The sequence below is a fragment of the Chrysemys picta genome, chromosome 22, assembly GCF_011386835.1.
Source record: "Chrysemys picta bellii isolate R12L10 chromosome 22, ASM1138683v2, whole genome shotgun sequence".
Lineage (NCBI taxonomy): Eukaryota > Metazoa > Chordata > Testudines > Emydidae > Chrysemys > Chrysemys picta.
This window is the reverse complement of record NC_088812.1, coordinates 6,741,991-6,755,568: the sequence shown is the minus strand read 5'-3', so window position 1 is coordinate 6,755,568 and position 13,578 is coordinate 6,741,991. Positions and strand designations below refer to the sequence as shown.

General features: G+C 55.9%; 1 protein-coding gene across 1 annotated transcript; it reads right to left on the bottom strand.

The window, feature by feature from the left end:
• Positions 1 to 2,543: 2,543 nt before the first annotated feature.
• On the bottom strand, positions 2,544 to 6,264 carry NDUFB7 (NADH:ubiquinone oxidoreductase subunit B7). Its single transcript, XM_065576199.1, has 3 exons — positions 6,038 to 6,264; positions 3,544 to 3,712; positions 2,544 to 2,720 (listed from the first exon to the last, which is right to left on the bottom strand). Exons 1-3 carry the CDS (start codon positions 6,147 to 6,149, stop codon positions 2,603 to 2,605), a joined length of 399 nt encoding a protein of 132 aa, XP_065432271.1. The 5' UTR covers positions 6,150 to 6,264; the 3' UTR covers positions 2,544 to 2,602.
• Positions 6,265 to 13,578: the final 7,314 nt, after the last annotated feature.

Genomic DNA, 13,578 nt, shown 5'->3' with positions numbered 1-13,578 from the left:
CTTCTGTTCCGTACTTCCCCGGGCCGCTGAGCGGCCGCCCTGGCCCATCATCCCAGGCTGGAGCTCAAGCCTGGCTGTGCCGGGAGGGCAGGGGGCAGAGCAGGCTGTTCTAATAAAGACGGGGGGTGAGGCCCTTCCGGGGCCCAGCCCAGCTCCCTCCTTCACGGGCTCCTTGGCAGCTTCTGTGTCCTTTGCTCTTACTCCATGTGACTGTGGGGAGAGAGGGGTGGCCCTAACTTCCCTGCCCTGGGGGCTTGGTGCATGTTGGACAAGGCCTAGGCCCCGTGGGGAGGGCTGGGCTAGGTCATCCATCACTGGAAGGAGTCCTGGGGAAGGCTCTGGGGTCCCAAGGAGAGAAACCAAGGGGGCAGGGAGGGCAGAGACTGGCCATGGGCCAGGCTCTCCTCTCTGAATGGCTATCCCTAGAGCTCGGAGTCTCCCAGGGGGGCTATGCCTAGGACAGGGGCCGCCCTGGGTGCCACCACACCTTTCACTGCAGCATGAACACATCACTGCCCCCGTGCCCAGGATTCCCTGCCGCTGAGCCAGGCTCGCTTCCTTGGGCCGCTGTTTTGTCTCTCCATGGTTCTGATTTGGGCAGCTGAAATAGTGTCTTAGCTCCAGCTGCACCCCCCCCCCCGGAGCAGCAACCGCTACCCAAGTAGGACTGAGAACGGCCCTGCCCCAGCACAGGAGCTGCAGTGAGCCTCTGCCCAAGCGTGTCCAGGATCGTTCTCCCTGTCCAGCCACGTCTCACTGCCCCCCCCCACCTCAACAGAGGGGATCAGCTGGGCTCCAGGTGTGTGGGGTGCTCTTTGCATAGCCACTCTTCCGTCACTGAATGGCAGGCACTGCACCCCACCTAAGGGCTGGTGCCATCTATTGCCCCCTGCCATACAGCACAGCTGGGGAGGGGCAGCTCTGGTTTCTTTGTACACAGCAGCGACTCGTGCCCATTGCCCTAGCCACGCTGCACTTGGGCTGAAGCAGAACTAGCTCTGCCCTCTGCTGCTGGCAGACGTCTCTCCAGCGGGTGTGGACGCGAGCAAGAAAACAGCCCCATGGGCAGGTGCAGCACACCCTAGATTCTCCAGCAGCTGCCCCCAAAGGGCAGGGGTGTGACAAATCCTTCCCCCCCCATAGCTGTGCCAACCTAACCCCCGTTGTGGACACAGCTAGTGTGACTAGCACTTGGCGAGATGGGTGCTGTAAAACCCTTCCCTGGCTGTAGCGCGTGTCGCCGTTACAGGGCCGAAGCTATGCCATGGCCTCAGCCCAAAAGCTCCCCCGACGGACAGCAGCGAGCACGAGCAGGTTCCCTGCAAGGAGAAGGGGCAGCGGGTAGATTCCCAGCACTGGCTGCCAGGGCAGGAACGGAGCCAACCGCCCGTGGGAGCTGGAACTCTCAGCGCGTCTGGCGCTGTCTGAGCCCAGCGGAGCTCGGCCGTGCTGAGGGCCAGAACTCGGCAGCCATAGGGTGTCGCAACCGCACACGCTCCAACCCTGGGAGGGAGCCGAGCATCACCCCGCTCACAGACGGGGGAGAAGGTGGGGGTAGCCCAGGGACACCTGGCTCTAGTCACTAGACCCTATCCCCCTCCCAGAGCAGGACCACCACCCAGGAGCAGTGTTCCCTCTAATATTTTACATCCATGTGTGGAATGAATTGTTATGTGCACCAATATAGAGGTGATTGGTGCACATGACAAAATTCATGTGGGGGTGGGGCCAAGAGGTTCGGACTGTGGGAGGGAGCTCAGGGCTGGGGCAGAGAGTTGGGGTGTGCAGGCTCTGAGGTGGGGCCAGGGATGAGGGGTTTGGAGTGGGCTTAGGGCTGGGGTGAGGGCTCCGGCTGGGGGTGCAGGGTCTGGGGTGGAGCCAGGGATGAGAGGTTTGGAGTGGGCTCAGGGTTGAGGCAGAGGGTTGGGGTAGAGGGGGGTGTGGGCTCTGGGATAGAGCCGGGGATGAAAGGCTTGGAGTGAGCTCAGGGCTGAGGTGTGCAGGCTCTGGGGTGGAGCCAGGGATGAGGGGTTTGGGGTGCAGGCTACCCCCAGGATGTGGTGGGCAGAGAGGACTCCACCCAGCTCTTTCTTGCTGCAGCAGCCCAGGGTGAGGCGCCTCTCCCCAACTGCAGCAGCTCCGGCAGGGCTGGGTTGGGCAGGGCCGAGGGAGGGGCACCTCCCCCGGCCACAGCAAGTTCGGGGCAGGTCTGCGCTGGAGCCGGCAGGGAGGGGCACCTCTTCCCACAGCAGCCCTGAGCAGGGCTTAATAGGGAGCTGCACGGCCACGCAGCTTAATGGGAACTTAGCCCAGGAGTCCTGACTCCTGCTCTAACCACTAGGAAATGCCACCGCTCACTGCTCCCCATAACTTCAGGTCCAAGTCTGAAGAAGCTCCGAAGTCGGTCCAGTAAGAGCAATTACCTCACTCACGCTGGCTCCCCATCGTGCCCAGCACCTGCAGTGATGGGGCATTACAGCCTCAGTGCAGTACACGCTCATGCCCTGCCCACCCCACTCCAGTCACCAAGCGCGATCCAGACGCAGACGAGCCATTATTTATTCCCTTACATACAACACAAGGAGAGGATTTCTCCAACCCCTCAGGTGGATGGGGACACAGGGCTTTGCTTTGCTCTAGCCGCCGCCTTCTGCTCCAGCCTCTTCTTCCTCACCAGCAAGCGCCGCTCCCGCTCAAACTCCTTCATACGCATCACGTAGCTGGGGCGAGAGGAGACATCAGTCACGGGGGTCCACCTGCATCTCCAGCAGGAGCAACCCCCCCCCCAGCATGCTGCACCCCACCACTCTGCATTAGGTACAGGCCGAGCTCAGAGCTGTTGGACTGTCCCACTTTCCTGGAGGGGGGGCTCACTGAAATTAAATTCACTGCTTTGAACCAATCGTTAGGCTATCTGGCCCCTCCCCACAGCTTCCCCCTCCAGATCCCTCCTCCACTCCACAATCCCCACGGTGACACAGCCGGGCCAGCCCCATAACCACGTTCCACCTAGTACCCCTCCCTTCACTCTGGGGTCTGCTCGGCCCAGGGCTTGACCCTCTGTGGGAAGGGCCCTACACGTGTTTCATCACCATCCTGCAGGGTTAGCCGCACCAGTGGGGCCCGGGGCTCAGCCAATGGCCCAGAACACTGCTTTCTGAGATGCCTTCTGCAAAGTAAGGGGGGGGGGCGCGCGTTTATTTCTGTGCTAAGTGCCCGCCGTAGCTGGTTACTGGGGACCATCAGCACATTCTTAGGCTTAAATACCCTATGTGGGAAGGGCAGGTGCCAATCACACCGAGCTCCGGCAGCACCTTTCATCAGTAGACCTCAAAGCACCGTGCAAAGGAGGCCAGTTGCCCCAGGTCACCCAGCACACCGGTGGCAGAGCTGGGAATAGAACCCTGGTCTCCTTTGTGCTCTCTCCACTAGGCCATGCTGCCCCTCTCTACCCCTAGGGCTGCCACCCCCAGCTCTGTGGCCCTAGGAGCGGAGTAGCCTGTGAATGGTGCCAGGAGCCCCCCAGCACAGGCAGCCTCGTACTCAAGGTGCTGGCAGTAATCCCAGTCGTGCTTCTCGTCGTCGCAGGCCAGGAAGTTGGGGAAGCTGTCGCGCTTGCACTTCAACAGCTTGATCAGGTAGTGGGCGCAGTAGTCGCGCATCTCCAGGGGCAGGTTAGCGTCATTCATCTGCTGCTGCGTCGCTACCATCACTGTGGGGGACACAGAGGAGGGGCAGAGGTGAGGCTGGGAGCAGGACGTGGGCGTGGCACACCAGGAACTGAACCTGGGACCTCCAGAGATAAAAGCACTAGTGGCCCTCTACCTCCTGGGCAAAGAGCCAGGCTCCGTTGCGGGGCCGTAACGACCGCAGCGAATGTGGATCGGGCACTGAGTGGGACTCTGAACACCCTATACATGAGCCCTTCTGATGAAGCTCCATGGAGAAACTGAGGCACAGGAAGCAACTTGTCCAAGGTCACAGAGGGAGAGCTAGGAATACAAGTCAGAAGGTTTTGGCTCCAAGCTCTCTCTCTCTCTCCATTTCAATTACATGTGTTATTATTTACACTTGTCTCAGGATCTATACCTCTACACAGGACAGGGGTTCGACTGCCCTCTACTATGTCATGATCTTGGGTTTACACAGTTCCTTTCAACGCAGAGCACTGACTGACCCTCGTATAGACAGTTCAGACACTCTCAGAATCATAGAAGATTAGGGTTGGAAGAGACCTCAGGAGGTCATCCCCTTGCTCAAAGCAGGACCAACCCCAACTAAATCATCCCAGCCAGGGCTTTGTCAAGCCAGGCCTTAAAAACCTCTAAGGATGGAGATTCCACCACCTCCCTAGGTAACCCATTCCAGTGCTTCATCACCTGCCTAGTGAAATAGTGTTTCCTAATATCCAACCTGGACCTCCCCCACTGCAACTTGAGACCATTACTCCTTGTTCTATCATCTGCCACCACTGAGAACAGCTGAGCTCCATCCTCTTTGGAATCCCCCTTTCAGGTAGTTGAAAGCAGCTCACAAATCCCCCCTCATTCTTCTCTTCTGGAGACTAAACAATCCCAGTTCCTTCAGCCTCTCCTCATAAATCATGTGCCTCAGCCCCCGACTCATCCAGTGTTGAAACATGGCCACCTCTGGGGTGGGACAAGGCAGCTGTTAAACACCCACACAGAACAAGGGGTGAAGGAGAATCAGCTGAATCTATAGGCTCAATGGCACCAGCCTCCACCACAGCATTTTGCAAGGAAAGAACCATGTGGGAGGCTCCTGCCCCAAACATAAGGCCCTAAATTGGTGACATCGGCTCCCTTCTCTTGTTCCCCATGTTCAGGGCCAGTGCAGGCCTGTCCCCCATAGGCTATTCCCAGCTTCAACGCATCAAGCAGTGGGCTCTCAGCCTGGGGGTGGGAGGGGGGGGGGGAAGGAGGGCGGGGGCAAAGCAGGGTTTGGGGTGGAGGCTGACAGCTCACAACCCCCCATGTAATAACCTCATGACCCCCTGAGGGATCAGGACCCTCAGTTTGAGAACCCCTGTCTTAGAAGCCCCAGCCTTGACCAGGCCCCCAACACACCAGGCGCTGCGCAGAAAGAGCAGAGACAGTCTCTGCCCCACAGAGCTTCCATTGATGTGAACTCCCCACCCCCGGGTCCCTGAACCAACCCATGGGGTCCCTGATTCACCCCCCTCGCCACTCCCCCCGGGGTCCCTGAACCTCCCACTCCCCCTGGCTCAACCCACGCCCCTCCCCCTGGGGTCCCTGAACCTCCCCCCCCCCCCGGCTCAACCCACGCCCCTCCCCCTGGGGTCCCTGAACCTCCCCCCCCGCCCCCCGGCTCAACCCGCGCCCCTCCCCCTGGGGTCCCTGAACCTCCCCCCCCCCCGGCTCAACCCGCGCCCCTCCCCCCGGGGTCCCTGAACCTCCCCCCCCCCCCGGCTCAACCCGCGCCCCTCCCCCTGGGGTCCCTGAACCTCCCCCCCCCCCCGGCTCAACCCGCGCCCCTCCCCCTGGGGTCCCTGAACCTCCCCCCCCCCCCCGGCTCAACCCGCGCCCCTCCCCCTGGGGTCCCTGAACCTCCCCCCCCCCCCCCCGGCTCAACCCGCGCCCCTCCCCCTGGGGTCCCTGAACCTCCCCCCCCCCCGGCTCAACCCGCGCCCCTCCCCCTGGGGTCCCTGAACCTCCCCCCCCCCCGGCTCAACCCGCGCCCCTCCCCCTGGGGTCCCTGAACCTCCCCCCCCCCCCCCGGCTCAACCCGCGCCCCTCCCCCAAGGGTCCCTGAACCCCCCCCCGGCTCAACCCGCGCCCCTCCCCCAAGGGTCCCTGAACCCCCCCCGGCGCTCCCCAGTCCCCTGGGGTCCCTGAACCCCCCCCCCCGGCGCTCCCCAGTCCCCTGGGGGAGGCAAAGCCCCGAAGCTCCCGGGGAGTCTCTGAGATTGAGGAGCCCGGCGGGGTGGGGGGGTGGAGGAATCTGAGCCCCGGGGGGCGGGGCCAGGGTAAAGGGGCGGGGCCTGGCCCGGGCTCACCCCGCTCCTTGCGCTCCGGGAAGCCCAGGTGCGCGTCGAAGGTCGGCATGCGGAGCGGGTCCGGCTCCACCTCCGCGTCGATCAGGTAGCGCCGGACCAGGTGCGCCCCCATCGCCGCCTCGGTCACCTCGGGGCCGCGCCGCCTCGGAAGCACTTCCCCCCCCCGGAACCGGATGTGAAGGGCTGGCTCGGCCCCCCCAGGACCATAGAGCTCACAGGGCAGTTCCTAGATAGGCCAGAAACCAGCAATCCTCCTGCCTATGTCATCGTGGGGGCGGGGCCTCTGTTCGCCCCGCCTCTTTCCTGGGCTCTCTGGTCATCAGTTCAAACTCTACTGCCCTGGCCTCAGGTGACCAACCATGTGACCGAACCTTTACATTCCCCGGGAATTTAAAAAATCCCCTTCCTGTTTGCTCAGCCAGGCGTGGCGTGGAGTGCTATAGGCGAATCTTTCCAGGTGACCATGCCTCCACGCGCCAAGCGAGCCCCAGCATGGAGCAGTGGCGAGTTGCTGGACCTCATCAGCATTTGGGGGGAGGAAGCTGTCCAGTCCCAGCTGCGCTCCAGCCATAGGAATTACGATACCTTTGGGAAGGTATCAAAGGGGCCATGACCGGGACGCCCTGCAGTGCAGGATTAAAGTCAAGGAGCTGCGGAGTGCCTACCGCAAAGTCTGCGACGCAAACGGCCGCTCGGGTGCTCCCCCCGCGACTTGCCGATTCTACAAAGAGCTGGATGCGATACTTGGGGTTAACCCCACCTCCACTCCGGGCACCACCATGGACACTTCAGAGCCGGTGGTGGGGGGGAGGAGGAGGAAAACAGGAGTGATGGTGGTGGGCCAGATGGAGACACCCTGGAATCCCTGGAGCCATGCAGCCAGGAGCTCTTCTCAAGCCAGGAGGAAGGTAGCCAGTCGCAGCGGCCGGTACTTGGTGGAGGACATACAGAAGAACAGGTTCCTGGTAAGCGTTTTTTTTTTTTCAGGAAGGAATTTTTTCGGTGCGGGCTCTTTGGGAGAGGACAGTTAGGCAGGCATGCCTAGATGCGGAATAGTGCGTTGATGTGGTTTATCACATCGCAGTAATCGACCTCGGTAATCTCCTCGAATGTCTCATCCAGAATGTGTGCGTTTGCGCAGGTTTATCGGAAGAGCCACCATGATCCTTGTCCCAGCCAAGCTAACGTGTCCGCGCCACTGTGCCGCGAGGGGCGGGGGGACCATTGCTGCACACAGGCAAGCTGCATATGGGCCAGGGCGGAAGCCACATTGCAGTAGAAGACCCTCCCTTGCTTCCCAGGTCACCCTCAGCAGCGAGATATCGTCCAGGACGAACTCCTGTGGAAAATGTTGGGACAGTGTTCAGTGTAGGTGCCCCCTGAAGCTGTTGGCTCTCCCCAAGGCACAGAAACCCAGAGAACAGTGCAGCCCTGAAACAATCAGTCCCCCTTACTCACCATTTTGAGGCTCCCGTGGGATATGTGTGCTCTGTTTCAGACGGGAAAATTATGCTATTGTGTAGACCCTGTGTGTTTTCTACTCCTTAAGTGCCGGGGGAATCATTACTCTGTCTGGTATAAACAGTGCTGCCTCTGTTAAATGTTGCATTTTGCCTGTACAGCTGCATCAACCTTGAGACCTCAGCCGTCCCTCTTATCGCCTGCTCAGAGACTGCAAAGACTCAGGAAGAGACCGCGAAAAAGCAAAGAAGACATGCTGCAAGAAGTGATGCGGCAATCTATTAAAGAGAATGAGAAAGCACAGGACTGGATGGAGAGAGAAAGCAGGATCCGCCAGGAAAACGCAGCGCACCGGCAGCAAAGCACTGATAGGCTCATAAGCATCCTAGAGCGCCAAGCAGACGCTCTCCAGGAGCTGGTAGCCATGCAGAAAGAGGAGCAGTACCGCAAACGCCACCCCCCCCCCCCCACAGCCCTTGTCCCAAAACTTTCCGTTGTGCCCCACTGTCACCTCCAACCCACTTTCCCCAACTTCCGTGTTCTTCACGCCACCCGCTGCCTCCAACACCAGTATCTTCACCACCCAGCCCTGAAAACCACGACCCTTACCCTCTGCACTCAACCCCCATCACCATGCGGTATAGCTGTCCTGAAGCGCAGCAGTCACTGCACAGCACACCAGACAGGACATACACGAATCTGTGATTGTTCTGTTCCCCACTCCACCCCCTTGTTTCTTTTCAATAAATAATTTTTTTTTCTTTTCAATAAATGGATTCTTTGGCTTTGAAAACATTCTTTATTATTGCATAAAGTAAAAGACTCCTTAGCCCAGGAAATAAACAGGCACTGCAAGTCTGCTTGTCTGCTAAGCAGACACTGATTCCTAAAGATTGGAACTACTGCACTTCACTCCTGTGCAGGGCACCAGATATCACTGCTGGTTTTCAGCCTCAAATTGCTCCCTCAAGGCATCCCTAATCCTTGCAGCCCCGCGCTGGGCCCCTGTAATAGCCCTGCTCTCTGGCTGTGCAAATTCAGCCTCCAGGTGTTGAACCTCAGAGGTCCATGCCTGAGTGAAGCTTTCACCCTTCTCTTCACAAATATTATGGAGGGCACAGCACGCGGATATAACCACAGGGATGCTGTTTTCGGCCAAGTCCAGCTTCCCATACAGAGATCGCCAGCGGCCCTTTAAACGGCCAAAGGCACACTCCACAGTCATTCGGCACCAGCTCAGTCTGTAGTTGAACCGTTCCTTGCTGCTGTCAAGGCTCCCTGTGTAGGGTTTCATGAGCCACGGCATTAACGGGTAAGCGGGATCTCCAAGGATCACAATGGGCATTTCAACTTCCCCTACCGTGATCTTCCGCTCTGGGAAAAAAGTCCCGGCCTGCATCTTCCTGAACAGCCATGTGTTCCGAAAGATGTGTGCATCATGCACCTTTCCGGGCCAGCCTGTGTTAATGTCAATGAAACGCCCACGGTGATCCACAAGCACCTGGAGAACCATAGAGAAATACCCCTTCCGATTAACGTACTCGGATCCTAGGTGGGGTGATGCCAGAATAGGAATGTGCGTCCCATCTATCGCCCCTCCCATTTGTGCAAAGCCATCCACTATTTGCTGCATGTTACCCAAAGTCACGGTTCTTCTGAGTAGGATACAATTAATGGCCTTGCAAACTTCCATCAACACTATTCCAACAGTCGACTTTCCCACTCCAAACTGGTTTGCAACCCACTGGTAGCTGTCTGGAGTTGCCAGCTTCCAGATTGCAATAGCCACCCGCTTCTCCACTGGCAGGGCAGCTCTCAATCTCGTGTCCTTGCGCCGCAGGGTGGGGGCGAGCTCCTCACACAGTCCCATGAAAGTGGCTTTTCTCATCCGAAAGTTCTGCAGCCACTGCTCGTCATCCCAAACTTCCATGCCGATGTAATCCCACCACTCGGTGCTTGTTTCCCGAGCCCAAAAGCGGCGTTCCACGGTGCTGAGCATGTCCGTGAATGCCACAAGCAATTTTGTGTCGTACGCGTTACGCGTCTTGATAGCATTGTCGGATTCCTCACCCTCACTCTCACTGTCACTTTGGATCTTAAGGAATAGTTCGACAGCCAAACGTGAGGTGCTGGCGAGACTCGTCAGCATACGCCTCAGCAGTTCGGACTCCATTTCCCGCAGACAGATCGCGCTGCACAGAAAGCGTTGAAAAATGGCGCCAAAGGTGGACGGAAACAAAGGGATTTCTGGGATGCGAAGCGATGCATCACGGGGCATTGGGACAGGACCCAGAATCCCCCGCACCCACGCCCCCTTCCCACAACCCACGGCGCCAGAATGGGAAGAGGTGCTCTGTGGGATAGCTGCCCATAATGCACCGCTCCCAATAGCACTGCAATTGCCGCAAATGTGGCCATGCCAGTGCGCTGGGCAGCTGTCAGTGTGGACAGACTGCAGCGCTTTCCCTACTCAGCTGCACAAAGTCAGGTTTAACTCACAGCGCTGTACATCTGCAAGTGTAGCCAAGGCCTGAGTAAAGCATTTGGTCAGCTTCTTGAGAAATGAGTGTGCAAATTAAGTGCTCAATCAAGAAACACTTAATTGACAATGGATTTTGGGAGACGCCAATCCACATCTGAGCTTTCCTGGAAACATTCAAACTAACATGTAAACAGTGGCATCGGCCTGCAAATTGAGTCATGCATGGACATGTGCCTTGCCCATGTGACTCCAAACTCCATTTTGCTGTAATTTTCCACAGTAAGAACAAAGAGGTGTTCTTACACCTGGAAGAGACTATAAAAGGCTTATGCCTCATCTCCATCTGGTCTTCAATCCTGCTTCTTACCTCTGGAGAGACTTTGCTACAAACAGAAGCTCTAAACAAAGGACTAATGACCCATCCCAGCTGTGGATGTATTCCAGAGACTTGATTTTGAACCTGCAGTTTATTCTATCTCTGCTGCAAGCCTGAACCAAGAACTTTGCCATTACTGTATGTAATTGATTCCATTTAACCAATTCTAGCTCTCATCTCTATCTTTTTCCTTTTATGAATAAACCTTTAGATTTTAGATTCTAAAGGATTGGCAACAGCGTGATTTGTGGGTAAGATCTAATTTGTATATTGGTCTGGGCCTTGGTCCTTTGGGATCGAGAGAATCTTTTTTTTCTTTTACTGGGGTATTGGTTTTCATAACCATTCATCCCCATAACGAGTGGCACTGGTGGTGATACTGGGAAACTGGAGTGTCTAACGGAATTGCTTGTGTGACTTGTGGTTCGCCAGTGGGGTGAGACCAAAGTCGTCTTTGTCTGGGGGGTTTGGTTTGCCTTAGAGGTGGAAAAACCCCAGCCTAGGGCTGTAACTGCCCTGTTTTAAGCAATTTGTCCTGAATTGGGACTTTCAGTTAGGTCCCACCAGAACCAGCATCGTTACAGTGGCGTAGTCGTGCCAGGATCCACAGAATCAGGTCAATTAAGCTTTGGGTCAGAACCCCACGCTATCCAAATTTGAATTTTGGGATTGAGAGTTTGGTTGGTTAAAGAGCAGTTGCAATGGGTGAGCAAAGAGCATATGAGGGCCTTGACAAAAAAGCCCTGGAAGATTTGTGTTCAGAAAAGGGGATAAGCATTAGAAAGAAAGCTACAAATCAAGAACTGAGAGATCTGTTAATGGCCAGTGATCAGGGGGCAAAAGTGCAGCCTTTACCTGATGATATAGAAGCTGCAGAAACAGTTAGAATGCAAAAGGCAGCAAATCAACTGCAACTTGAGCGTGAACGGAATCTAGCCGATCTTCGATTGCTGGAAAAGCAAAAGATAGCTGATATTGAGAAGGAGGCTCGTAAGGAGCGTATGGAACTGCTGGCTGTTGAGGAGAAAGCTCGACAGATGGAACAGGAGATGGCCAAACTTCAGGTCCAAGTAATGCAAGAGCGGAGAAAGTCATCGCCACCGGGTACTCCACTTCCCCACCGCCACGAGAAAAACTGGGAAAGGATGTGTCTCATCTACAACAATACTGAGGATATAGAGGAGTTTTTGTCTACCTTTGAATGCCTCTGCAATCTGTACCAGATCCCCGAGGGTCAGCGAATGCCCGTCCTGCTAACCAGACTAACTGGAAAAGCCGGGGAGGAATTTAATGAATTGGGGAACAAGAAGCCTTGGATTATGAGCGGTTTAAAGATTCTGTATTAAGACGGTTCAAGGTGACTCCTGATTCTTACAGAGTTAAATTTAGAAAGTTTAAGATGTCTAAGGATTGTACTTTTGTAGAATGTGCTCATAAGCTGATGGGTTTTGTTAAAAGTGGGTTGTGGGAGCCAAGGCACATGGGAGTTTTGAAAAACTGCTGGATTTAATAACTTTGGAACAGATCTTAGACATTGTGCCTGACCATGTGAGAGCAGCTGTGTGTGATAGGGACCCTGAATCAGTCCTATGGGCTGCAGAGGTTGCAGATGCCCATACCCAAAACAGGATTTGGGAAGGGTATAAACCCCAGGAGAAAATTAATCACCATTCTCCCCAGTTCAAGAGGAGGGAAGGATTTAGAAGTAAACCTGGCCCTGACTCTTATAGAGGAGCTCACGGGGACCCAGAGGGTAGAAACTCTCACCCCAAGAATAAACAGGTTACATGCTATCACTGTGGTGTGCTGGGCCACATGAGACCAGACTGCCCGACACTGAAGGGCAGCCCAAAACGAGTAACCCCAAATGCCACGGTAAATGCCAACTCCCCTACTCTGAGCACCCAGGCTGAACCATGCTACAACAGCTCCGCCTTGAGTCCAGGTGCGAGCACAGCAGTGGCTAATGCCAACCCCATCGTCTCTAGTAGTATGGGGGGAGGTGATGAGCTCACCAGGCCTGAGGCATGGCGAGGGAGTGAGAGGTTTATTAAGGAGGCAAAGGTCAATGGTGCTGAACGCACGGGATGGCGAGATACTGTCTCTGATGTGACTATAGTTAAGGGACATCTGGTGAAGCCAGAGGACATGTTGCCAGGGGGGTAGGTGATGGTAGTGGCACTATCTGAGTATTCTGGAAACCCGCCGATGGCTAGAATCCATCTTGAGTGGGATGAAGGCTGTTGTCCGAGATTTAATTCTGGCTGATGTTTTGATAGGAAATAACATACTGAAGGTGCCTGGCTGAGTTCATGTGGTAACCAGGTCACGAAGAGAGTTTGGGGCTGTGGCAGTGATGGGGACGGCAAACAGACAGGATGGCTCAGGCACGGGTTTGTCTGAAGTATCAGAGATGGTTCTGAATTCGAATGAAACCCAGAAGGAATTCATTATGGCCCAGCAGAGGGATGTGTCACTAGAGAGAGCCAGGAATGATGCTCAGAGTCAGGTCCCAGCTAGTGAAGAGAGAGGCAGGACGGGCTGTTGCACAGGGAGCCTCCTAGGGGAAGGAAGAATTCCCAAGCAGCAGTTCGCAAACTGCTTTGATTTGTTGAAGTTGACGCATGATGATCCATTTGCAGGACATCTGGGTATAGGCAAAACATGCGACAGGCTAGAGCAAAATTTCTCCTGGCCTCACCTCTTCAGGTCAGTGAGAGAGTATTGCAGGAGCTTTTAAGTGTGCCAGAAGCATAAGGGGTTAAGGGGGCCTAGCAAGGTGCCTCTCCAATCTCTGCCCATTATTGGGGAAGCTTTTGCCAGAGTGTCTGTGGATATTGTGGGACCACTCCCCAAACCTTCAAGGAATGGGAAGAAATACATCCTTGTTCTGGTAGATTTTGCAACTGGATATCCTGAGGCTGTAGCATTGGCTAATACTGAGGCGGAGACAGTGGCAACGGCCTTGTTCTCTATTTTTATCAGGGTGGGTTTTCCCAAAGAAATATTGTCTGACCGTGGATCTAATTTTCTGTCTGTGGTTTTCAAGCAGTTGTGGGAGTTAGGTGGGGCACCTGACAGCCACTCCCTACCACCCCCAGACTAATGGTCTGGTGGAAAGGTTCAATGGAACCCTGAAGTCAATGTTGAAAATGTATGTGGACAGACGCCAGAATGACTGGGATGTTATGCTGCCGTATCTATTATATGCATACAGGAGTG

What these genes read in the sequence shown, in the direction of transcription:
- NDUFB7 (XM_065576199.1), bottom strand. Translation starts at nt 6,149, where the DNA reads ATGGGGGCGCACCTGGTCCGGCGCTACCTGATCGACGCGGAGGTGGAG. An exon ending in CCCGGAGCGCAAGGAGCGGG is followed by an intron (nt 3,713 to 6,037) that starts GTGAGCCCGGGC and finishes TGTCCCCCACAG; the next exon opens with TGATGGTAGCGACGCAGCAG. An exon ending in GATTACTGCCAGCACCTTGA is followed by an intron (nt 2,721 to 3,543) that starts GTACGAGGCTGC and finishes CTCTCGCCCCAG; the next exon opens with CTACGTGATGCGTATGAAGG.